The sequence below is a fragment of the Primulina eburnea genome, chromosome 15 (assembly GCF_022965805.1).
Source record: "Primulina eburnea isolate SZY01 chromosome 15, ASM2296580v1, whole genome shotgun sequence".
NCBI lineage: Eukaryota > Viridiplantae > Streptophyta > Magnoliopsida > Lamiales > Gesneriaceae > Primulina > Primulina eburnea.
Window position 1 is genome coordinate 35,648,603 of NC_133115.1, and position 26,427 is coordinate 35,675,029.

A 26,427-nucleotide genomic window follows, 5' to 3' on the forward strand; every position below is an offset into this window, starting at 1 on the left:
AAATTATAAATTACTTCCAATTATTATTGTAAAACCACAAATATATATCACTCTAAAAATATAGTAAATTTAACCAAATTGAGGACGAGGCATTAGTAGTTTATGAGGAGGAGAAACCGAATAAATAGTGGATATTTTGCAATTTAAATTTTAATTTTTTGATGAAGCGAAAGAAATGAGATTGTGAGATGAGAGAATATGAGCATGAGATTTTGGTAAAGATAATGAGTGAAATTTTGTCGGTTTTGTCCAATAATCATAGGAGGCAAAGTGTATTTTTCAAAGATAAATATGTAAAATGATATTGATGTAATGAAGTCGGATTATAAAAATTTGTATGTGGTGCTCAACTTTTTTAACATAGCACAAATAACTATTTATTTATTGAAAATACTTTTGTAAATTTGTGGGAAATAAACCTAGTGGCATAATACTCGCTGTTATGTACTTTAACAAAGCCCAAAAGGCCCACTACAATAAACCCACCTCAAATATGGACCCAAATTATGTTTAGATTATGATGCCCAATTTCAATATGATTTACGGGCCGGATGATCCGCCTCGTTTACCCGGTTAATTGATTTTTAATTTTTATCATATTTCGGTAAGTTACCAATCAAATTGGGTTTTGTCCATTTCCTCGAAACTTTTAAAATCCAATTTGAAATTCACATCTGCGCTCGAGGATATGTGAGATCCGTCGTTAACGGTCACACACAGTCACACACACCCACACGTTCAAAATCTTCTCCGAAGCAATTTGGAGTAATAATCATTCTAACCAGATTTATTTGTTTGGTGAACGGAGTTTTTGTGATCGTTCGGCGTGCCGTTGGAAGGTGGCACGACAATGGAGAAGCTGTTCGTGCAGATCTTTGAGCGGAAGAATCGAATAATAGAACAAGTGAAGCAGCAGACGGAGTTTTATAACCAGAATCTGGCCTCTAAACTCCTAATTGAAGGAATCACTCCTCCGTCTTGGCTTTGGAACCCTACCGGCTCATCCGACTCTAAAGGTATTCCCGAAAGATCGAACCTAGGGTTCCGATCGATTTGGGATTGTAAATTTGCTTCATAAGTTGGACTCCATTTTTGTAAAAAATTGGCTGGTTGGTTCCCTTCTCCAAAATTTAATTCTTTAACTAATATGATTACTTTAATCGTCCGGGACTTGAGAAGTCACGAGATTTTGTTATATAACGTAAAAACGGAGAATAAAATTTCACTCCACGACAAAAATAGCGTATTTTTTTGCAGCACAAATATATCTGATGTTGATGGGTTTTTCCCTTCTTCAGTAATGTCATTGCGAAAGGAGAGGAGTTATAGTAACTCACTACTTCAGGGCAAAATATAGCATACTATATTTTGTACTAATTGTTCGAGTGATTGTACTTCTCGTTCTATTCGTAAAGTTCTTGCTAGAATAAATCTAATTGCAACAAAACTCTGTCAGTTTGCAATTGTTTGCTCCATTTTCAACTTGTTCTAACTTCTACCATACCTTTGCAGCCTTTTCGTTTTCCATAAATCAATTTGAACTTGGAAATTTGGTAAGGAAGATATCACAAGTCAATTGGTTACAGATTATGAAATTTGTTGACTTCTTAACGTGGGAAAGATACATGAAATTTGAATTAGTTGACCTGTTAGCAACATGTCATTGTTAAAATTATTGCGTTCTTGCAGAACTCAACAAGGAAGAGCCGATGTCTAAACTTCTTGGCCCATATACACTAGCCTCAGTCGGGTGCTCCACTGAACAATACCCCTTGTACAACAAGCCATTCATCTCAGGAGCTAATCAAGGTAGTCCAACAGTTTCAGCCACCAGAGACGACGCAGATGCTGGTTGTTCCGATAATTGTGCTCCTCAGTTAGATTTTAGTATTACATCACCTAAGGCTCAGACAACTGGAGGGTTCTCGAATATTTCTAATCCACCGGATCAGTCTCGGGCTAGAATTCAGAGATCTAAGCCTAGACAAAAGGCTCTCGAGCTTCGTAACAGTGCAAATGCTGTAGCTGAGAATGCATTAGATCATGAAAACATCAGTGGTAGTCTTTCAAGCAGGACTAGATTGTCTCTTTCTTCTTCCAAGCATACGGGTAATGAAAATAAACTCGCAGAATTGGAAAAACTTTGTGCATTTGGCAGTTCATGTTATGTCGATTTGGATTTGGACGAAGCAGCTTGCCAAAACAAAGACAATGGCATGGATTTGTACTCTGGCAGAATTACGAGGTCTAGAAGCCATGTCAAAATTCTAGGTTCTGGCAGAACTTCATCAGAATTTGGCCACTCTCAAAATGATAGAAAAGATGAGTCATTTCATGGTGCTAGCACGAGTAAAAGGAGCTCTGTGTGTAGGTATAGTCGAGAGGTGGCCGATTATCGTAATAGGATACTGCAGTCAGCTGGATCTTCAGCTGCTTTTGGTGAAAATGATGGGGACATCAGATTGGATAGATCTGGTTCTCCGAGCAAAGAAAAGGGAGATGTTTATTCTGGAAAAATTTCTTCGTTTAAAAGCTTTCATAGGCCTCAAAGTTGTGCTAGTGTTTCATGGAAAGCAGATAGATTTTCAAATGATGCTCAGAGAATGGTTGGTACCATAATGGATTTTGGGGATGATTTAAATAAGGACCATATTGATGGATCCCCAGTTAAGAAGAATACTTTTGATGTTGGTCATGTAGATAGGGACAGCCGAGGATCAATTTTAGAAGGCGGCAAGAGTTACGAAGAGAGTAGCAATATATCTGAGCCTGTACATTGCTCTGAAATTCCGTCTTGTTTGGGTACACTGTCAAGATCCTCTCCTAGAAAGAAGTCTGCTGCAAGTGATGAAGTTCAGAATTTTTCATGTTGTCAAACTAGACCACCTCGATGTGAAACAAAAGATATGCTTGATGAGCCCGGAAATGTTGATTTTATGGTGAACAACGAGCTTGTTTCACGCAGTCTTATTAATCACTCTGTTAGTTCAAGTTCGAATGGTGATGAACATATAAGGGTTATTCTAAGTTCAAATGGTGCTAAACATAGAAGGCAGTTGGAATCTTTAGTGGCAAAGGATTCCATAGATAGTTTTGTGTCTGAGGAGATAAAGCAATTAGATTTTAATGTGATTAAAGAACAAAACTCGAAAACCTTCTCTTCTAGTTTTGGGAAGAATAGGCCTGATAACTCACCAAAAAACATGTCGGATCGTGATTTATTACTTAACAAGGAAATTCCTATCCACGGTTATAACCATTCTTTGGGTGGGCAGTCACCGGAGGATTCAGAGGTCCGAAAAAATGTTAACGCTGAAAAATACGTCTCTCTAATAAGTGAAAATACCACACCAAAGAGGCCTCGAGATAATATAGATGGCAGGAATTACCAATATTCTGAAGTTGAAGATGAGGCAAATATTTTGATGTCAAAAATGGTGGACACTCCTACTTTACCATTTCGTCCAGTGACACTATGTTGGGAACAAGGGAATGACACCTCGGCAAAGCAGGTCATTGAAGAGGTATGGCATTCATGTGAGCTCGTTTGTCCAGTACAATTTGTACCTATAAATTTTTAATACATGTGGCCTATGTATTCAGTTTGAGTGGGTTACAATCCTATGATAAGTGGAAGATTACTTGGCTGACATCTTTTTAGTCAGATCATAACTCATTGACTGTTTCCCTTTCTTTTATCATTTATTTGTTTTTATTATAGTTCTCTAGCAGGTGTTCGGTGAATTTATGGGTATGATTTTCCTTTTTAATAAGAGGCTCACATATTCTTCGTCAAATAAATTTGACCCTCAGTTTTAAATTTAAACTATAATTCTATGTCTCCTTGTTTTGGACTGCAAGAAAGCTGTAGGAAAATTTTTGGGCGAAAGCAACTTATCGGTCATCCACATTGGATGTATACTCAGCTGATTGTGGGCAAACTTATCATAGTACACTAGAATAACTGTTATGAATTATGATTGCTCTATGTCTTCTCCCTTATTAAATGTGTACTGTTGGCGCTTTAAGGGTCACAATTGCAAAGTGAGAATGCACATCCCTTTAGGAGGAGAGACCATAATGTAGGATCCATCATCGCAGTAAAGCCTTGGTTACTAAATTACCATCCGTATGCATCTGCCAAGATTCTTTAGATGTAAAACTTGATTGTTAACATGCACAAAAATAATAAGAGGAACAAATACTGAACTAATGTTATCTTTTCGCTAGGATTTACAGAAAAACTATTTATTTTTAATGAAATATATTTCTTCAAATTATTATCTAATCATACAGGTGCATAATCGCTTGATACCTGTTTGTACATTTTCAAAGATTTCGGCTAATTCTTACACGCTAGGGACTCATTCCGCCATGATTCATTTCATTTTCATTTGATAGGGTAGTTGGAGTGGTGAACGCAGTGCTAAGAGCCCAGAAGTTTCACATGCTACTGGAAGCAAAGACAGCAGACAATCTGGTTTTCCCAAATTAGCCGATAACTCTGTTGAAGAGTCCCACGGGTTCTCAAGTGGACAAACGGAAATGGCAAATCCAATGTGTGTCTCTGTTGACAAAATAGAGCATTTTCCCGCACATGAATCTCAAATTTTATCACGCCTTACTGGGGAGGGTCAACATGCTGATACTCCTGTTGAAGATAATAGGTCAGCAACTAATTATAGAAGTGCCAAACATGGTGAGGACTTGTTACTTGAGGGTAGATTTGAACTTGTCAGCATTGGATCAAGGCCACAGTTGAAGAGAAGAAAGGTTGAAGAGCTACAAATGAACAGATTAACCTCTTATCCAAGCTCGGTGGAACATGTCGGCAGCATTCAACGAGATTCTCCAAGTAGATATTCGAGGGACATAGAAATGGATGTAAACACTGATTTGACAGGTTCATTAGATAGGAAGATGAGTATGGATATCGAAATGGACCAGAATAAGGATATAGATTATATAAATACAGATTTTTTTTTCCACATTACGAGAAAGCTTCAAGCAGAAAAATCTCCTCAGTCGGTGGATGGGCAGCAGTCACAATGTTTGGTTCTATCTCCAAAAAATGAAGACCTGAAATTTGTTGCTGAATCGATGCCTGTGTTTGAGAGGTTCGATGTAGAGACACAAGCTGATTGTGGCGACCTGGATTTTGCTGCTGATGGTGTTGATTTGGCTGAATTGAACCTTTCAAGGATTGCAATAGAACGCGCTAGCATTATAGAAGAAATGTGCAGATCGGCTAGCCTGGATACACCCATTTCTCATTTATCATCTGCTTTAGTAAACCCATTTCAGTCTTTACCAAATGGTCTTCTTGAGCACTTGGACTTGAAGACTAGTTTACCTTTAAATGTTAATTTCAACAAACAACTAGATTCTGGCAAGAGTCTTGTGAATGATACGGGAGGTGCTCTTGAAAGTCTTGAAAGGGGGCCATATTCTGTTGGCCTACCTTATTCTGGAGCACGATATGGTTGGAATTCAAGAATCCAACATGCATCTCCTGTTGGAAGGGAAAGGCTGTCATTACACACTGGAAGTTCAGAGAAGTGTTCAATTTCAAATCCAGAACTCACATGTTTCCCAATTGAGGAAGACCCTTGTATCAGCGAAGACAATAAAAGAGTAGATGAGATTGGAGATGAAGTCGAAGAAGACACTGATTCGTTATTGGCACACAATTGTAATATGCCACATCCGCTTAAGGATTTGACAAATATGGATCTAAATCAATCTGTATCAACTTTTGCACGGCGAGACATCTTGAGGGCAGATACTGTGGATGTCAGTGCAAAATCTAACGTTGGTGGGACTCATGATGATATCCCATGGACTCCGAAAAATCAGTCTAGGTATTACAATGGGATGAGGGAAAATCAAAGATCCTCTTTGGGGAAATCCAAGAGAAAGAGTCACCAGACTTTATCAATTGGTTGTGATGGAACCAAGAAGGCTAAAGTATCAATTGATGGAAGGGTCAGCAAACCAACTTTATCAAGTAAAAACATTTTGAAGAAACAGGAGCAAAATCTTTCATTGAGGGATTCTAAGAGGAATAACATTGTTTCAAATATTTGTTCATTTATACCACTGGTACAACAGACACAAGCTGCTGCTATATGTGCAGGTGGTTATTTTTGCTTCCTTTGTGCTTGATAATTCTGATGATAGAATTAGCATTTTAAAATAATTTAACAATAATGATTACCACTGTACCCCCAGACCCTCAGATCGATTGCAATTCATTTTTTAGTATTGAGGAATTATAAGCCACATGCTTATTTTTAGTTCTGTTTGGCAAAATGTTCTTGTTCATCTCATATGCTTTTCTCGCCGAAGTTTGGTAAGAGTTCGATTATCCTATAAGTGCATTTGGTCCTATGGTCCTTATTCTTTGATTACTGTTTTCTTTGCTGGTCGACATGTTTTTTATTAAATATTTATCGTTAACTTGAATAAGCTTTGAACTTTTAAGATTGCTAGGATTCAGCTGGATTCTTTTACATATTTGTGCATGGATTTTTGTGTAGTGGTAAAATTTTAGTACTGAGAGTTGATACTCAAGGATCTCGGAACTATATGAAATAAGGGATCCTTCTAAAATATTATATTTTTAAGTGGTGATTAGAACTATGGACAACATGCTTCGATGTTTGAGGATGGAACTGAGGTGCATTTCTGTTCTTTTTTTTTCTGTTTCATTTTTTATGAACAATTTAGAACTTCTCATACTGTAGGAAAAAGAGACATCAAGGTGAAAGCCCTGGAGGTTGCTGAGGCTGCAAAACGTCTAGAAGAAAAAAAAAGGAATGAACGTAATAATAGGAAGGAAGCTTTGAAGCTTGAACGTGCAAAATTGGAGGTAGAAAATTTGAGAAAAATGGAACTTGAGAAGAAAAAGAAAGAATTGGAACGCAAGAAAAAAGATGCTGATGCCATTGCAAAGAAAAGGTCGAGAGAGGAAGAAGAGAGAAAGGAAAAGGAGAAGAAAAGAATGCGGTTAGAAGCAAAGGTACGTCAGAGGGAACAAGAAGAAAGAGGACGGGTTGAGAAAGCTGACAAAGAAAAACGGCATACCAAAGTTGTGATTCTTCTGAATAACTTGATGTTCTGCTTTGTTTTACTTTCTGCTACTTGAGCCTCACTTATTTATTGATAATCTAGGATGAGCAAATCAACAGCAGGAAGCCTTGCAATGAGTTTAAGAAGGAGCAAAACCGTGGAGTCGTGAGAGGGGACAGCATGGCTTCAAAAAAAGTAGTCATTGAAGAATGTGTTACTCCTGGTGATTCTTTTGAAGCTGAAAGGGTATGATATTTTCCAACAAGATATAACATATATGTTTAGATGCTGAATGTTTTCTATGCTGTTGTGTATTCTAAAAGCACAAAACTATTACCGCCTTATTTATATGTCAAAGATCCTTTCCATTCAGTCGATCACATCTAGTTGTCAAAATATGGGATTTTGTAATCTGAAATGATTTTTCTGAAAGGTTTGTGATAATTCAATGAGACACTTGAGGAGTTCTTTTACATGCTGTACTTATTTTCCAGGCACTGCCCACAGTCGAGAGATCACCCAAAAACGAGGACTTGATAGTTCAGAAAAGGCAAGAAAAATCATATGAGATCTCTCCATATCAATGTTCAGACGACGAAGATGAAGAAGAAGAAGAAGAAGAGTTACCCACCAAGAAGTACATTCCATCATGGGCCAGGTGATTAACTCAGTTGTTTTCTAAAACTTGGGTAATATTTGGACAGGACATCAAAAACACTATAGCCTGCTGGCTTTGGAGGGAAATTAACGAGAAGCGTATTTAAGATGTGGAAAAATAAGAGAACACAGTAAAATGATCAGGGAATGATGATGAAAGATAAAATTTTGGTGTTTTAGTAGCTTGTTCGTGTGTTTTTTATGCTCTCCTTTTTGCATGAGAAGATAAATTAATCATTTATGTGTGGGATTTGGATTATAGATATGCTAGACTTGTTTTCTTTCGTTCAATGGTTTAAATAGTAAATAAGAAACAAATTCTCGCATGCATTTAATGTCTATTTTAATGTCGCATGCATTTGGATTATAGATATGCTCTCCTTTTTGCAAGAGAAGATACATTAATCATTTTATGAATCGTTTATTGGTGAGGACTGCAAAAGCCTTCAAGTTTTATTCAGCTGCCGCTTTTATTCTAAGGTTAATGGGATCTGAGGTTTTTTGGTCTTTCTGCAGTAAAAGCTCCGTGGCTCTGCTTTTACCCTTGCAGCGAAAAATGGAACCTGATTTGATATTTCATCCTGAAAGCTTTTGCAGCATGGATGAAGGTAAATGTGAATTCTAATTAGGTTATTTTGGAGGCGAACAAATTTTTTATTGAAGGTTGTAAATGTCATTGTTTAGTTCTCCTTCCTCGCAAGCTACAGCAGAGACAGATGGATGCATAAATCAAAGTTTCTGGCTGTTGCAATAATTATCTCTGGACTTCATGGACATCCATTAATATATGCTTTTTCAAGCCTTTTCTCACTAAAAGGTATTTCTTTACTTTCTTACCACTTCCATGGTTTGGTTTTGATTATAGACGAAACCGCGCAATCGAAGGACAAATGATGACTAAAGAATTATTTGGTTAACTTACCCAGCATCAATTTGGAAAATACATTAGGTCATGTCACTAAACTGTTACATTTCCATTATGTTTGTTAAATTTTTTGTGTTTCCACTCTCAAACTACCACCAAACAAATAATATGCCTTCACAAAAGTTCAAACAACTAGTTTAAACTTTAAGTTATAGTTGGATCGATGAATTTCAAATCTCACTCTATATCAAGTTATGCAAGTTCAATATAAATGCGTGTTATTTGAAATTCATCCTACAAATTTATGATAGATGAAATCTCTCGTTCCAACTCAAATCCATCAATCCACATGCAAACTAAATGACACACTTCTATAAGATTTGCAATGGAATGCATAATTATATCAATATTCCCGCTTTCTCTCAACCATATCCACATAGTGAATGAATTGAAACCATCCATATTAGAATAGCAAATATTTTTCCATGTTATTGGTGAATTTCTTCGTTGAACGTTACTGATCTTGCTTTTTTTATCGCCCTTGATCTCTCCGTCAAATGAATTGCAGGTGCTTTTTTTTGGTTTGGACGGAAATTTCTGGCTAAAGGGGATAATTCCTCTGGACTGATTTTGAGTTCAAAGGCATGTATATACTTGTATGAGTACGAAAGAATTGTACTTTGATAACAATTTTTTTATTCTTAATTTCTATATTCATCATCTGTCCACATAAAGATGATAATATCTTGTTGCGTTGTACCTGAAAGAAATGTCATTGAATCCAAATTCTTATCTTGAGTAATTGCAAGCAACTGCGATATGTGAGTTCATGTCTTTGAAAACTGAAGCAAACTGTGGATTTGGTCCAGACCCAACTCCAATATTATGTTGGCTGGGGTCTAAAAACGTTAACGATACCAAAACTGTATGCATGTATAGTTTGATTTTGTTCTCCAATTATCACGGAGATGATTGTCACTTCCAGGTAACCATGTGTTTCTTGAATTCAAATTACTTGCAAATGGGGCTTGTACATATGAAGGGACTTGTGATAATCCAATGGAGGGGAAACTGCAGCTAACGTACTGAAGTCCAGTGCTTCATTTCTTCACTTCCTGCTGTGCGCATGTGAGTATTTTGCTGTTTTGGAATTGGAAATAGTACTTCACTTTACATTTCATCATCCTATCTGGTTACACGAATGATTATAAACTGATAGATTATGTTGTTAAGTAAAATATGCAATTTATTCTCTAAATATATGTATATAACATTAAGTGGTACACTATATAAAAGAATTACTTTAAATTTATTTTTAAAATGGTGAAATTTTGGTGGTTGTGGGTAAACTGTCAAGTGTCAACCATAATTTTTTTATTTTTATTTTTATTTTTATTCTTGAAATTTTATGATGTTTCAGTCAAATCAATGCATCGACTTCAAATTCTAAAAATATCAATAATGACTGACGAAAAAATATTTCCAGATATATCATAAAAAAATTCTCACACACACACACACACACACACACACACACACACATATATATGTACCCAACGGAAAGTTCTAAGTCATGTGTATACACGGAGCATTAAGCAATCTATATAGGTGTGGCACACAGGCGAGCCATTTTTTTTTAAATGGAGCAAATATAATCACTTAATTATTCACTGCTAAAATGGAATAATTTCACTGCATGCAAATTCTTAATCTGTGAATTACCCTCTTCCTACTCCTTGCACAGAGACATGAAACATTTTGAATCATTATATATAATATTTCCTACTTATAGAAACATAAATCTGCTTATAATTAATTAATTCACACAAATATATATGATTTTGCTTGATGGTGCGATTATTGACAGGAGAAGAAAGAGCACATTCCCACAAAACAGCAAAAACCCTTTAATTTTGCCGATGGGGGACTGTGCTCTCTCTCTTCTGTCAACACATTTCATCACCATCAATATCACTTGTTTTTCAAGGAATATATGGACAAAACTTGCCTTTAAACCAGCACTTTTGAAATCTCAGGCATGAAATATTGCTGTTCACTCCATATCAGAGCACCAGTAGTTCAAGAAACTCGAGAAATGAAAGGAGATGAAATAAATGATAGGAAAAAAATTTTAAGGACTGAGATATTGAAGTTGGTGTGTAATGGAATAGTGAAGTAGAGAGAGAGCCAGGCCACATATTTATACAAGGAGCTAATAAACTCGCTAATATTAGTATCCATGCATACTCGATATTTAAGGGAGACAAAAGTTTTACATTATATTTTTAAGGGTTCAAAAATTAAAATTATATATGTATATGTGCGTGTACTGTCTAAAAAGATAAAATTAATTAATAGGCCAAAAAAATAATTTTTTAACTGCTCTATATTCGTACTCGTTTTATAAAAATTGTTAATCAAAGTTGTTATATGAGTACATTATAAGTCATTATAAACCATTTTAAAGTATTCTCGTTTTTTATCCACGTGAGAATCTGTATAAAATCTCTCAAGAGCTTTGATATTTGGCAGTTTCGTGGGATATAGAAAAACTGCCAGATCAAGGCAAAACCCTATTATTGTTCAAAGAATTAAATGCCACAACTAGTTGATGTTAGCATTAGAAACTATGAATATTATGATTCAAAACTACCAATTTCACTAAGAATTCTGGGTCATAATGATGAAGGCAATAGTGACCAATAAATGTCGTGTTTACACAAACTTAGCTCGATAATGACTTGATGCCCAATCAAATTTTCAAGTTACTCGTGCTTTGTTTTTGCCTCAACCGTTCTTGCATGTGAGCAGGTTTTCCTCTTCGGGCAAATACACAGAGACTTTCTCACATAGACCTAATCTCATGGGTTGATGCAACCATACATATATATACACACACACACGTAAAGATTTACGAACGATCTGCGACGGATTCGATAATTTTTATGTTGGCATAAGTACTATTAAAAAAATTATGACTCTAAGAAAAAATAAATTTATGTTTTTATGATCGGGCTGTGAGAATAATAGGTTCATTGCAAGGGGGGAAAAATTCTTGGGAATCTTGAACGAAAGCTGCTTCTTTAAACAATTGGATTGTTTTGGAAATTAACCATTTTCTTTCGGTTTCTTTTTCCAGTGAAACTGAGTTATCCTTTTATGTTTTTGGGCCTCTTTTGATATTTAATGAAATCTGACCAAAGGTAAGAATCTGAGGACTTGCAGAATATTCTGCAATCTCAAATATTGTGATTTTAATTAATCTTGATTCGCTCATTAATATTCTGTAAGATAATTTTCAATATGTTGAATAGATATTTGCCAAAATAATAAATAATTAAAAAATTCTCGGAGATGGTAAAGGAAACCAGACAAAAACTTGTATGAGACGGTCTCACGGATCGTATTTGTGAGACGGATATTTTATTTGGGTCATCTATGAAAAAATATTACTTTTTATGCTAACATTATTACTTTTTATTGTAAATATGAGTAGGGTTGATCCGTCTCACATATTAAGATCCGTGAGACGGTCTCATATGATACACACTCAGAGAACCAACTTCATGAAAGTTTAATGTGATTTGTGATCCAACTTTGGTTGGCCTTGATAATATCATAAATCAAGATATTCTTTCGACAATGACCAATAAATACCAAAACAGAAGACATTAAAGAATTATTATTTCTTATTTATTCTTCAGCGGTCGATTTTTACATTTTTCATTAAAAAGAACTCAGAATTTATAACATTTCAAATTCCATATGTATACATACATATAATTATATCTATACTATATTATCTATACTATAACTATCTATCTTCTATCTATATTATTAAGTGTAAGGACATGATAATAACTACCTAGAGAGGACACCAATTTTTTTTCCCAATTTTACCCTTATATGATACTAATATTACACTTTTATTTATTTATTTTTTAAATTTTAACACACACTTTTATTATTTTTTTATTTCAACCATTCAAATATCGATTTAGTCCCTCCATAATTTGTTAAATTTCACTTTAGTCCATCAATAATAATAAAAAAAATTGTACACACACATATCGCGTATACAGAGTAACTAGTATTTAATTAAAGTTTAGACATCTATACTAACCGACTTCTATTTGATTTTGTGAAACCCTAATTATATTCTTACTATTTTAATTGACGTTTAGGCTTCTATTAATTAAGTTATATAATGATTCGACGAATAGTAGTCATTTTGTAAAACAGTCTCATATATCTATTTCCGTGAGACGGTTCAAACTAATCCACACAACTTAAGTGAAAATTAATATTTCTAGATAAAAAATATATCACATTTTCATGAATTGGGTCGGGTTAGAGTTCCGTTTAACAAAATTGACCTATAAAACCATCTTACATTGGTTTTTGTGTTGGGTGAAACTTTATTTAAAATTAGAATTACACCATTATTATATAACTTGATCGATGAAACAATTTTTGATATTTACTGAATAATTTTTTTTTTTAAATACTCAATCCTATTTTATCTATATTTTAAAACTTTTAGATAGCCTATGACTTTACATCACGTGAAAAACAGAAAAAAAAAATAGAAACATCTTATTTTTAATTGTCAAATTTTAATATATTTTGTCCTAAAATTCATAAATAAAATTTTATAATACCACGATATTATAATGTATTTTTCACAAATAATACGCTTTTTTTATTAAGATAAATGAATCAATTTTTTTTTCCAAATTAAGAAATTGAAGGGCAATTATATATATAATTTGCATGTGCGTTGAATCGGTAAAACATTAAATTGCAGAGGTTCAAAAGGGTCAAAATGCCGCCAACCCAAGATTTGACTGTCTCTCGATCCTCATGCACGTTGGCCTTAACTGATGCATCCCATTTCCCCGCTCTTCACTCTCCCACTCGCTCCACATTTCTATATATATTAACATGTCCCCGTTGATGTTTGATGCTTCCTGCTATTGTATCAACTCGTGAATTCATGCCAGTAGCTTGCAATTTAGTTGTTTGATCAAGTTCTGAATTAAATCAAACTGTTACTTCGATCCACTCCAATGGCTTCTACAGCTTCAAGATCAGCTTTTCTTCTGTTTCCCATCATCCTTTTTACAGCCTCAGTCCCGCATTTGGTTTCGAGTTTCCAGTTCGAAGTTGGAGAAGAGGGAGGCTGGAAAATACCGACTGGGGAAGAACCTGAGACGTATAATGAATGGGCTGCCGAAAACAGATTCCAGATTGGTGATACACTTCGTAAGTACTGTAGACATTATAAAAAATTCACGATGTGTATATGATGTAGATTTTGTGTTTTAAGAGCTAATTAATGCTTCTGTTTTTAATCTGTTGATCATCAGATTTCAAGTACCAGAATGACTCGGTGCTGGTGGTGAGCTCTGCTGATTACTTGAACTGCAACACTGCAAACCCCATCTCGGTATTCAAAGACGGAAGCTCGGTTTTCCAGTTTGATCGTTCGGGTTTTTACTATTTCATGAGTGGGAAGCCGGGTCACTGCAAATCAGGCCAAAGGCTTATCATTCGAGTGATGCATCCTTCTGAGATAGGAGTTCCATCCTCTGCTCCGGCTCCGGCTCCGGCTCCGGCTGATGGTGCAGATGGAGGAGGTTCGGATTATCTGGATTGGGGGCCTCCTGCTGGAGTAAATTCTGGGATCATCAAACTTGATGTTGTTTCCTTCTCCACGATTGGATTATGTGGTTTACTTTACTTATTTATATAGGTGCATTTGTTTAGGTTTAATCAGTTTCTTGATAAGTTTGTTGTTTTATGAAGTTTTCTAGTGATGATTCTCTAGTAGCATGATGCATGAATCTTGGCAGTGTGGCTGTCTGTTATTGTTTTGTAGTTGGATTTTATTGATTCAATGCTTCTTTCCCTTAAAAATTATGTATATATCTCAAATTCATATCATTTAAAACAGTCTACAAATTATCTGTTTCCAAGCAGTCCATAAAACAGAATACAAGCTTTTTGTTACATACTGCAGGGATACACACAAAAGTGGATATTAAAAATTAGATTATTTTCATCTCGTTCCCAATTTTTATGTTTTATAATTTAAAAGTGATATAAAAATATTATTATAGAAAAATAAATATAAATTTAATGAAAGTGGTATATAAATAATAAATGCCCGTATTTATGGTAATTTACCTAAACAAACTGATACTTTTGATATTTTGCATAGTTGATCAACACCTCTCAGGTCCACTGCAAATTAATGTTAGGCGCGCGCATACATTTTGGAGGATTCGTTTAACCAGCTGCGTAGGAGACCAACTCAAGATCTTAAAGGACGTATGAACGGTGAACAGGGTCATTAAAAATGATGCTGGTGGTTTAACTAGAGAATAGTATCTCAAGGGTTGTGTTTGACTTAGGAGCAGTGTTGGAAACAATGGGCCAAATCCAAATTATGTATATCAAAGTGAACTTCTCTCATATTTCAGATTTGTAGGCCGAGTGGTAATTGTTCCAAGGACCATATTCTGAACTCGAATTTGAAATGGATGCTTGAGGTGAGTGACATTCCAGATTTGACGATTAGAATAGATGAGGATCCTTTAGGAGAAAGAAGCATAAGAGTAATGGAAGAAACAAAGCATGAATATGTGGACCTTGTCGCTGACCACATTGTGACGATGCTATCCGGCCTCAAATCAATTCCTTTCTTGAAGGTTTCAATGAAATTAGTACCACGAGAACTTGTATCAACTTTTAATGATAAAGAGCTTGAATAATTTGATTAGCGGTCTTCCTGAAATTGATTGTAAGTCAATATCAGAAGTCTTAACTAATACTCAGCTTCAGTTTGAAAAGACGTGTGACGATTTGAATCATGATGTTTCTAGTTTATGGAAGCAAATGGTTCTTGGACTGATTTGATCTGTTACTCTTTTGGAACACCAGTTAAGCCTGAGCGTGTGTGTGTGAAAGAAAGTGAGTGAGAGAGAGCATTAGAATATAGCTGCACCAAAATCAGGGAGGAACTTTTGAGTTTGGCATCAATGTCTTGGTTCAAAACAAGTGAATTTCCCGGGGACGGCAGTGGCCAGTGGATGTATTCTAACATGTGCTAATCTACTGCATGTGCTTGATTTTTTAGGTTCTTTTAGAAGGTTTTAAGGCATTGCGAGGCTTCAAGATTCACAAAGCATATGGAGCTCCTGAGAGACTTCCTTCAGCTTATCCTATAAAGTTATTGCGTACAACTTTTTTACAGCTTCGACCAGCTGGACATTCTTCAAAGGAACGGCTTCAAGATCCATGAAGGTTGCCAAGGATTTGGATAATTGGTTAAACTGACGGCGACGTGGTTTTCTGTAAAAATAGCATCTGGATTCATCATTGCCATGTACATTTAGTTACTTTTCACCTTTATTGAATCACATTACTCATATCTTCATTCGACTTGGATGTCGTTCGTGTTCTTGCTTTGGCTATATCTGCTGCGAGCATCGTTTTTTGAAGTACATACGTGCACCTTGTTTTGCTCATTCAATTGGAATCTTTAACTTGATGAGATGTACAAGAAAATGTTGGGATCATGGGATTTTTCAAATTTCTCATGTCATACTTTTAAAATTGTTTCTTTGGTGTTCAGAATGTGTATCCGAACCTTTCAGTCAACGAAAGGTAACGGAAGCGTGCAAAAATTTCCTTGGACCGGCCGGAGATTGCCCTCAAGTGCGAAGGGAGAAGAGAACTTGAATGCAAGACATAGTTTTTGGTTCTTATTTGGCAAATTTTACCTTGTTTTGAACTTTATGTACATCCACAAGATTATATGCGTTCGTTCGTGTGGGTAGGCGCATGATATTTGTATCTTGTTCATTATATGTTCTATTAATAGATTACAAAAAAAATTGTATGTATGTATGTATGTATGTATGATATCTATAGTCTACGTACACCTAAATCTGTAAACCAACATTTTTTTAAATAAAAAATGGAATTGAATTCAACTGTTTTTTAATTATATTTTTTTTGGGTACGACCACTGATTCATGCTAATTAAATTTACTTATTTAAATGCTGCTAGAAGGCCAATTTTTATTTTGAAATGGGCCAATTTTTTTTATATTATTATAAAGTAGTGATTTTAAATATTTGATAAACTAAATAAAATAAGGTAAAAATTTGTGTGAGACGATCTCACGGGTCATATTTATGAGACTGATATCTTATTTGGGTCATCCATGAAAAAGTATTACTTTTTATGCTAAAAGTAATTACTTTTTATTTTGAATATGGGTAAGGTTGACCCGTCTCACAGATTAAGATCCGTGAGACGGTCTCACATACCTACTCATAAAATAAATCATGCAAAAATTATTCTATACACACATATATACGCTTTGGTCTGTATAGAATCCATCTCTCTCTCTCTCTCTCTCCAGCTGTGGTTCGGGTCGGGTCATTTTGTGTCTGGAAAAAAAGTGTTGCTCTTAAGGATTCATGTCGGTATGTATTCGTTTTTTTGTTGATTCTTTGATTCTAAGTTCCGATTTTGAGAATCGGTTTACGTGATTTCTAGTTTTCTTTTTTTAAAGGCGCGTCATTTTCATTTTTTTGGAATTTCGTGTTTCCATGGGGCATGATCGATCCCTTGATTTTGGGGGTTATGCTTTTTGAAGATATATTGATTTTGACCTATGATGAAAGCAGTCCCGTTTTTGGTGATTGGGTACGTGCTGTTTTTTGGGAGTGTTTTGAATTGATATTATTATAAATCTTTTACTCTTTAACATGGTGGTGATGCTGAAGAAAACATAAGGAAACTGTCTGTATTATTAAATAGATAAGTATGCTTTTGCTGATGTAAACTTTCTCTGTCACAAATGTAAAAGAACGAAATCAAATTCACTGAAGGAGATAATTTTTTTGGGTGTTATTAGTTCTCGACATATAGCTGTTTGTGGGTTTTTTTTTTTTTTTTTTTTTTTTTTTGGAATTGAAGTTTTTAAGTACTTCTGATTTTATTTGATTGTGGTGGTATCAGTATGCTGTGTGATGTAATCAACATTGAAATTTCCTAATTTTTAGATTATAGTTGTGTTGCAGGACAAATATTTTTCAGTTGTCAGTTTCTTGAGTTGAAATCTTGCTTCTAGAATCCCCATTCATGGGAATAAACCGCAATAACTTACCTGACTCCAATGGAAATCTTTTGAAAGTATTTATGATGGTGAAAAGGTGTTTGTGTGATGAAATTATTTCCAGTTTGGTTTTATTCCAAGGTGATGATGTTTATAAATTGTTTTCAATAAGTTGATTTTATTTGGATTCACCAAGTTAGAATCTTTAAAAGTTAATATTGTTAATAACTTCTGTAGCCTTTGGTATTTTCATGTATCCCGTAATTGATGTTTATCGACTGTCGTGTTTACCATTTTTAGGAGAAGGGTCGGCCATTGCCAAAGTTTGGTGAATGGGATGTTAATGACCCGGCTTCAGCAGAGGGTTTTACTGTAATATTTAACAAAGCCAGGGATGAGAAGAAGACTGGTGGGAAGCCAGAGTCTCCTACAAAGATGGATATAAATGCAAGGCATGGAGTGGAACCTTTAAAACCTCAGGGTGTAAGTTTTACTATATTTTACTTCGGTATTGACTAGTTAGATTTAATGTAATGACGTGAGAGGACTCAAATCTAATTATATGAACAAAGAGAGTCAGAGTGAGGGGGACAATTTCTCATACTGAGCGATAAAATTTTGAATGTTTCCTACTGAGTGAATGTCATCCTCGCTCAGAAAAGAACTTGTATTTTCAGTTTGTTTGGAATCCGTGTTTGGTGAGCCAATGTACTGACCAAAAAAATGTATTTAAGTTTGACTGTTCTCGGTTACTACGGAGGAAAAGAACATTATCTTTAATTCTTGATTTCAAATTTTGCATTTAGAGGTTGAAGTCTTGTCTTCATTGCTTTCACTTACAAAAAGCTTGTAAATCTGAATTTTATCTGGTTTTAACTTCCTAGAACTTACTGGAATCTTCTGTCTGCAGAAAAAATGGTTTTGCTGCATGTAGAGCCCAAGCCCTATCTCCACATCAGGTTTACATATATAATATAAAACATAAAATATAGGAGTGCATATTCATTCGTGAATAGTCCTGTAAACACTTTCAAATTATTGCTGCTGCGTGTATCAGCCACCATGGCACCACATTTTGCACTGTAAAAATTGGTGTGGGTAATGAAATATGGATGACTTAAAACCGTATCTGTACACAATGTTTGGTGTTGCTTTTGCTATCCTTATTCTTGTAAAGCATTTGTGTTCTTTTTTTTTTTTGCACTGATTGGATGTTTTTCATTTATATTACACCTGGTGGATATCCAGTTAGTAGTTGGAACATATGAGGTGCATCTGAATCTGATCGACATAATAGTGTGATTTGAAACCACCGTATTTGCATGGAAATTATGCGCCGTGGAGACCATAGAGTGTCTAAAAAAATGCTTAAATGATAGATTGTAGAACCAGGAAAGCAGCCAGCGAGTTCCCATGCTACAAATATTAACATTCTCTTAAAAAAAATTCCCGTAGAGGATAAATCTGATATAGTATCAGGCTATGAAATTTTAATATTGAGAGATGTAGTTCAAAATCCTGAATCCTTGTTGCACAACACTAAACTCTAGACGTCCCGAGCCTTTTCTCGAACAGACGACGCATAATGTAGACTTGCAAAAAGCTAGATCCAACCAAAACTGCTGATTCAAATAAAGCTTTGTGAACTGCTCCTCTCCCCATTTTCTCGTTCACTGCATTTATTAGATCAGAAAGAAGGTTATAGTTGAGTTCTATTAGGCATGTATGACATTGCTGGTGGATCTGCCAAGATTCTAAAGGTTTATTTTCACATATATGATCAAAATTTAGGGCACAGTCAATCAGAACACAATAATACAAGAAGCTTTCTTGTTCACAAAGTATGAATCAAGAAGCCTGGCTCAAGTGAAATTTTCAGGAAACCAAGATAATTTTAAAATGGAGACTACAATTTATAACTAAAGAACACCATAATAAATTAAGATTGTCAGCTCACATAAACTAATGAAACATAAGTTAGTCAAATTTTAATGTTTCGAAATACATGTGAGATACCATCACCCACTAACCAGATAGTTAACAAAATACAGACAGCAATTTGGAGTCTTACCAATTGCCTGACGATGATTCTGTGCCTGCAACCAATGCTGCTCAAACTGAACATTGTACAAGGCTCCCTCCAACTTCCCAATATGTTCAAATAGAGGCTTGAAATGTTCTGCAATTATAAAAACAATTTATTTAACATCGCAAACTAACTAGACCAAGGGCAAAAACAAAGAGACAATAACCATCTTTAGCATGCTCATCATGGTACAAGAAATGGCTGGCGTGCACGTCGAAGTCTATGGTTTCATGATAAGGAGATTTGCTCGTGAAACAAAAGCGATAAACTCCTTGATTATAAGCCACAAACTCATGCTTGTCACTCGTCTTGTCTCGAATATCATGGACTTGTTCACCATTTGGTCCCTTCACCTGATTTTATTCATAAATTCAGCACAACAAATTAATCCGAATTCAGAAAACATTCTCAAATCACGTAAGTTTGTCTCTTGATCCAGCCAGTACTAAATCATCTGTAATCGACGTTCTTGTATTTACCTTTACACTTGAATGTAAATAGATTTTATAAAATAAATCATTTAGAAGCACAGTAATTTCATACAAAACTCCAAAACATATGGCATACCTACGCCGTTTGGATTGTGGGGGTGACGAGATGACTACGAGAAATGAAAGATAAATCAATATACATAAATAATATGATGATTTATAAAGATGAAACAGATAATGTGTAATGAAACTTATCGGTAAATAAATAAAAACAGCATTACCACAAGATCAACGCCATCCTCGCTGTAACGCCAAGAGCCGTCTGATTTAATCACCACAAAAGACAAGTGCACCGTGTCCCCATACTCCACCTTGTGAGATAAGCATTCCTCTCTGTCTATCACAAATCTAACCCCCATTGCACCGCTGAAATTCACCAGAATAACCGCCAGCGCCGCCGCAGCTGCCGTCAGGTGCTTCATCTCTCTCCTAAATTCAAGAAATCGTCAAATAATTTTCTTTTGGAAAGAAAAATCAAGGAACGACAATAACAAAAACAGAAGAGGAATAAAAACAGATTCTTGTTACCTTTATTATTATCAATCAAATCAAAAGCCAAAAATGTTCGACAAATACTGACTGTGAGTCAAAAAGTCAGGACTTACCGAGGAATTTTCCCACTCGAGACTCGAGTTTTACTCCGAGGGTCCTGACTGCTGTAAATTTCATTCGACACTTCGTACGTGCAATAGCCAATAGTAGTTTCACACGTCATAATTATATAAAATAATATCAAAATATTTTTTAAGGAAATAAATAAATTAATATATAAAATAATATCAAAACAGAATAAAAAAAATACAATAATAAAAATATCAAAATCTATCTATTTGATTCCATAAATTTGAATCTAATCTGTTTGATATGATATATCATGGACATTTTAAAATGATTTGTCCGATATCTCAGTTGCTAGAGTAAGTAAAAACTTATCATTCAGTAATCATAGTTCAATTTCGTTCATTAGTCATAGTTCAAATTTGACAAAAACTTGTGTGAGACGGTGTCACGAGTATTATCTGTGAGACGGATCTCTTATTTGGATCATCCACGAAAAAATATTACTTTTTATGCTATAAATATTATTTTTTATTGTCAATATGGATAGGGTTGATCCGTCTCACATATTAAGATCCGTGAGACGGTCTCACATAAGACTCACTCTTCAAATTTTCTTACAGGCACCTTCTCTAACGCACATGGTTTATATGGATAGTTTTGTGCATTTCATTACATCTGAAACGTTACATAAAATATTAAATTATATCATACAACATGATATTCCACACATTTGATCCTTCTAAGAAAGCCAACCTATTCAGGTTAATACACCGGAATCAGGCATGCTGCAGATGCCACAACAATGGATTTAAACAAAACTGAAGATGGGATTTTCCCCTTATCACTTCTCAAGAACAGTGCTGTATACACTGGTAGATTCACCAAAGCCAACAATCCACAAATACTAATCTGTGGCACAAACTTTTCCAACATCCCTGAGTCTAAAACGGCACTCTTGATACCCCATCCAAAGCTGAAAAGGTTTAACAATGCGAGTGTTGAAATGATGACGAACATGATGGATGGGCTTCCGAACTCCATGGTTTCTTGCTCGTACCTCTTCTGCACATCATCGTCAACTACCTTAACAGTGACAACAAATGACGTCTCGGAGAGGCCTAAATGCCTGGAAATCGTGTCAAAAAAGGCGAAGAAATATGAAGTTGTGCGCCTTATGATCCACATTCTTTGATAGTTCCACCAGCCCTTCAGGGTGTCACCACACATTAGGTCTTCAAATAAGTTGTAGATCATGTAAGCGATAGAAACATAAGCAAAAGGGGCAAACCACAAGCTCGAAACCTGAGACATGCAAGAAAGTTATTGGTTAGGGGCAACAACTAGATGGTTTTTCAAGTTGCTAAGAAACAAGCACTTCAGAATTTTGTGCCTCTCAACTATTTTTACAAATCCGAAAAAGAGAAACTGGACGCATCATGCATGCAAAAGTCTAGAGATATCAAGAATCTTGAGGAACACTTCATCGATCAATAGGTAACTTGATGAATCTGTGTAGAACAGCGGAAGAGTGTTTCTACTCATACCTCAGGGAACAAGGGCACTTCATGAAGCAAGCAAAGAGCAGGAATGATCACATAACCCAAAGTAGGCAATGAAACTGGCGCCCAGAGAAGGTAAATACAGTATCCCATTTGGGCACCCAACGATATTCTGCCACGGCCATAAACAAAGGGACAATACTTGGACAAGAAAATCTGAAACATGCCTTCAGCCCATCTCTTGAACTGAACAAGAGCTATATCCAAGGTAATTGGAGCAACGCCCAAAAAGGCACTCTTGCTTGGATTGTAATACACAGGTTTCCATCCCCTGCATTGGATTGTTAGGCCCGTCACTATGTCCTCAACTGGACATCCATACACCAATCCCATCTGTAAAAGTTAAATCCATATATCAAAATTAGTCGGGATAAAAGATTTTGTGTCTATGCAATAAGAGAGACAAACCTCTTTCCCCCACAGAGTGCCTTTCTCAGAGATGCAGTTTGCTAAAACTTTTGATGCTTCCTCCAGTTCTTCAATTGTTCTGCCGTTAATGTTGTCATTGGCAGTGTTCTGTTCAATCCTATGATCCTCGGAATACTTCTTTCCAGATAGGCTTTCCCTTCTATGGAAGCATCCTGTACCAATATACAGAGCCCCACCAAAACCATCTAAACCCGAAAGCTCGAACTTCAAAAGAAATTAGGAAAGGTTATAGTCCACCATTTTGATTTCCAAAACAAAATAGGAAAATATTTTGCTATTCTTCCTGGAATCGTCGGATTTATGAAATTGATTCAAACTAAAGGGTGTTCGATACCCTTTGGTTCAACATTTACAACTTTTATCACCCAACATACGATTAGAACTTGAAAAAGGAAATAAAAAAGGTACAGCATACTTGATTAGTCGCATAGGCAATATTTGCATATATATCATTTTTGGTGATGTTGCTGTAGCGTTGAGGATACTGGACATATGATATCGATTTTCCTTGTTTTCCATCTAAAAAGAAGCATGATGCATCTTGTATAGCATCCGGATCATTTGCATACATATCACAGTCAAGATTGAGAATGATTGGTGCATTGCTGATTTCTGATGACACTCTAATCTGCAAAGAGAAAATGAAAATGGTGATTGCTTACAACGACAGAACCTTATTGCTATGATTTTTATGTATAATTCATTCAACAATAATTTCAAATTTTCCGGTTAAACCTAGATTTGGGAAGCGGACTTTATTTACCAATGCATTCATCGATCCAGCCTTGAAGTTGTGTGCACATCCAGGTTTCTTTTCCCGCGACAAGTACACCAGTGTGGGTAATCTGTTTCCTTCTATGTCAACCGAGTTGGGGTTCCATCCATCTATCAGAATCTGATACTCAGATGTAAAAATGTCTACTTAATTCTTCATCAGTAACAGAAAGAAAAATAAACAAAATTTGTATAGAACCGAACACTGCGGAGATCACCTGCACAATGGATTGATGATCCTGTTTTGTGACCTTATTATCCCATTCTGAGAACCCTTTGTGTTGATCCTTAATTTCTTTAGGAATGAAACTCTTTTCCGCTGCTGAATCGATTCGGCGTTTCATATCTACGTAGATTCCCTAAAGCAAAGGAAAAACAAAAGTTTTCACACTCTCATCCCTGCCAATCATGCTTAGTTCTGGTTTCATCAAGGACAGAGCTGAATTCACCTTAATGCTAATCCATTGTTGCGTGAAATTTGACTCATTTGTGTCGATATTCTGAGAAAAATAGGCTTCAGGGGCCCTTGGCTCCACATTGTATTTCTTGCAGAAAGGTATCCAGTATTTTGAAAACTTAGAAACCTCAAGTAGAGCATAGAATGTTAATTCCGAACCACCATCATCCGACAGGTAAAGGCTTAGTTTTTCAGATGGATAATTGTACGAAATGAGTGAAAGAACCGTGTTGATCACCAACGAAGGTGGTTCCAAAATGGGATCAGCTGTGCATACAAATATATCGACCCCCGGCATCTTGTTGGCACAGCTAAAATTACCATGATTGCAGTTGAAAGACAGGTTAACAATGGATTAGCCAAAACAGGTAACAAGATAAGAACATTTAAACAAACAATATAATTCTTGGTTTCCCGAGTAAGGGGCGACACTATATATGATTCAAGTTTACCGGATGGCAGGTTGAAACTTATTGAGATGAGCAAATAGGGTCCCCAAACTGTTTCGGTACACAAACAGATTGGGTGTTTGACTTGGCACCCAGACTTCTAGTTTTAGGGGGAAAAAGTTTAGAAAAAATTAGTCAACTTCCCTCTCCACGCGCCACCCCCAGATTACAGACTTTAGCATCCAATAACTTATCCTCATCGATACCAGATAGTTAGCCAGGCTACAAAACTAGCTTGTTTCCGAACTAGAATGAACTTCCATTTTCAGAAAAATACAAAAGATACATAAAAAACAACCTTAAATACAATTAAAACATGTCAACCATAAAGTTATATCCTTAGCAAGTTCTACTGCGTGACATCTTCATATTATCACCTTGCTGATAGCTTTTCCTTAAAGGGTCTCCGATAAACAACATGCCATCGTCCAGCTTGGGTGATAATCCAGTATAAACCGAACAAAACCTCCGAAAAGAACATCCCAATCCAAGCATATCTTCCAGATTCTCCTGTTCTTGGGATGTGAACCAATCTATATATCCATATCAAGATTATCCCAGTAAGTATCGTCGAAGAAAAGAGCTTGTAGAGAGCTCTGCCTTTGGCTAGTTTGGTCTCGAACAAAGTAGCTCCACTTTCTTCCCCGTCATTGTCAGCCATTTCCTCACGAACTTGCGATTGTGATAACCAAACAAACTCTACTCTGGATCTATCCCCCAGTTTTTTAATGGTTGTTTTCTTCCTTTTTCAAAGTCTAGCCTGATGTGAATCTTCACTGATATATATTTTATTAGATTTTCATTAGTGTGATATAGTTATTTGATGGTTACCCATACCAGCTTGTTTGGTTCTTTTTGTTTCCAACAAAATTGCTATTATGTTGTGTTTGAATGTATTTTGATTTGGAATAAATAATTAAAATTGACTCATTTTAAAATATTTGAAACCTTCATTATTAAATAAAAGTTGGATTTGAAAACAAATCAAAAAAATTAAAATACATCATCTCAAATCGATTCAAGCATGCTTTAGTTTTATATTAAAATTAATGTAAAAATTTGTATTAGACGGTCTCACGGGTCGTATTTTGTGAGACGGATCTCTTATTTGGGTCATTCATGAAAAAATATTATTTTTTATGTTAAAAGTATTATTTTTTATTGTGAATAATATAGGTAAAGTTGATCTGTCTCACAAATAAAGATTCGTGAGTCTGTCTCACAAAAAACCTACTCTAAAATTAATAAATAAACAAAAAATCAAGTTTTGGTTCTAAAATCAAAATTAGTAATAGAAAATTCACATGTATTTATATATAACAACAACAGAAAAAAGATTCTCTATAAAATTAGTTTAGCATATTACAATAAAGAGTATATTTACATTTCGAGTTCGAATCGAATCATACATATGTGTGTGTTGGTCGATTTTTATGTGTGTTATTATGATTTTCACTAGGTTTCATGAATATAAAAAAAAAATTATACAAAAACTCATAAGAGCTAGTCTCACCGTCAATTTTGTAAGACAGATTTTCAATATGACTCAATCAATAAAAAATATTTTAGGTGTACATTGAATCGACACATCTTACGGATATAGATTTGTGACACCGCTTCATTATAATTACTGAACAAAATAATTTGGTTGGAGATAATATTTAGTTGAGCATAAGATGCTAATTGTTTCACCGTTTAGACATATATAATTTTATATTACAATATGATCCGTTATTTATTTATACAATTAAAATACTATTTATATTTAATAATAAAATAAATTAATTATAAAAAAGACCATGCCAAAGATCACTTATCTATTAATAATTTACAGTAACCCATCACGGATGTGGTTGCGTCGAAAGCCCGCAATCAAGTAACTACAAAGCAAGCC

General features: G+C 35.2%; 5 protein-coding genes across 9 annotated transcripts; 3 read left to right on the top strand and 2 right to left on the bottom strand.

Moving 5' to 3' along the window:
- Positions 1 to 637: 637 nt before the first annotated feature.
- On the top strand, positions 638 to 9,759 carry LOC140813784 (uncharacterized). 3 transcript variants are annotated; one of them, XR_012114009.1, is made up of 9 exons: positions 638 to 1,016; positions 1,690 to 3,524; positions 4,402 to 6,136; positions 6,747 to 7,090; positions 7,174 to 7,317; positions 7,566 to 7,729; positions 8,245 to 8,336; positions 8,413 to 8,545; positions 9,162 to 9,759. XR_012114009.1 is itself a non-coding variant. In XM_073172501.1 (8 exons), the coding sequence occupies exons 1-8, from the start codon at positions 851 to 853 to the stop codon at positions 8,454 to 8,456; spliced, it is 4,455 nt and encodes a 1,484-aa protein (XP_073028602.1). In that variant the 5' UTR covers positions 638 to 850; the 3' UTR covers positions 8,457 to 9,138. The 3 variants fall into 3 exon arrangements, 2 of the variants coding, with proteins under 2 accessions (XP_073028602.1, XP_073028601.1); XM_073172501.1 differs by lacking the exon at positions 9,162 to 9,759 and having other exon boundaries at positions 6,747 to 7,021; positions 8,413 to 9,138; XM_073172500.1 differs by lacking the exon at positions 9,162 to 9,759 and having other exon boundaries at positions 8,413 to 9,135.
- A 3,757-nt stretch (positions 9,760 to 13,516) lies between these two features.
- LOC140814898 (early nodulin-like protein 21) lies at positions 13,517 to 14,515 on the top strand. Its single transcript, XM_073173993.1, has 2 exons — positions 13,517 to 13,858; positions 13,963 to 14,515. The coding sequence occupies exons 1-2, from the start codon at positions 13,663 to 13,665 to the stop codon at positions 14,346 to 14,348; spliced, it is 582 nt and encodes a 193-aa protein (XP_073030094.1). The 5' UTR covers positions 13,517 to 13,662; the 3' UTR covers positions 14,349 to 14,515.
- A 2,618-nt stretch (positions 14,516 to 17,133) lies between these two features.
- LOC140814055 (protein NOI4-like) lies at positions 17,134 to 18,866 on the top strand. The gene is made up of 3 exons (XM_073172915.1): positions 17,134 to 17,315; positions 18,028 to 18,210; positions 18,638 to 18,866. The coding sequence occupies exons 1-3, from the start codon at positions 17,226 to 17,228 to the stop codon at positions 18,659 to 18,661; spliced, it is 297 nt and encodes a 98-aa protein (XP_073029016.1). The 5' UTR covers positions 17,134 to 17,225; the 3' UTR covers positions 18,662 to 18,866.
- A 226-nt stretch (positions 18,867 to 19,092) lies between these two features.
- LOC140814150 (transmembrane emp24 domain-containing protein p24beta2-like) lies at positions 19,093 to 20,981 on the bottom strand. 3 transcript variants are annotated; one of them, XM_073173032.1, is made up of 5 exons: positions 20,885 to 20,981; positions 20,526 to 20,726; positions 19,980 to 20,166; positions 19,799 to 19,906; positions 19,093 to 19,400 (listed from the first exon to the last, which is right to left on the bottom strand). In XM_073173032.1, the coding sequence occupies exons 2-5, from the start codon at positions 20,724 to 20,726 to the stop codon at positions 19,267 to 19,269; spliced, it is 630 nt and encodes a 209-aa protein (XP_073029133.1). In that variant the 5' UTR covers positions 20,885 to 20,981; the 3' UTR covers positions 19,093 to 19,266. The 3 variants fall into 3 exon arrangements, with proteins under 3 accessions (XP_073029133.1, XP_073029131.1, XP_073029132.1); XM_073173030.1 differs by having other exon boundaries at positions 20,881 to 20,949; XM_073173031.1 differs by having other exon boundaries at positions 20,833 to 20,925.
- A 579-nt stretch (positions 20,982 to 21,560) lies between these two features.
- LOC140814179 (cellulose synthase-like protein E6) lies at positions 21,561 to 25,291 on the bottom strand. The gene is made up of 8 exons (XM_073173070.1): positions 24,911 to 25,291; positions 24,077 to 24,395; positions 23,846 to 23,986; positions 23,617 to 23,748; positions 23,269 to 23,481; positions 22,833 to 23,057; positions 22,410 to 22,757; positions 21,561 to 22,167 (listed from the first exon to the last, which is right to left on the bottom strand). The coding sequence occupies exons 1-8, from the start codon at positions 25,192 to 25,194 to the stop codon at positions 21,628 to 21,630; spliced, it is 2,202 nt and encodes a 733-aa protein (XP_073029171.1). The 5' UTR covers positions 25,195 to 25,291; the 3' UTR covers positions 21,561 to 21,627.
- Positions 25,292 to 26,427: the final 1,136 nt, after the last annotated feature.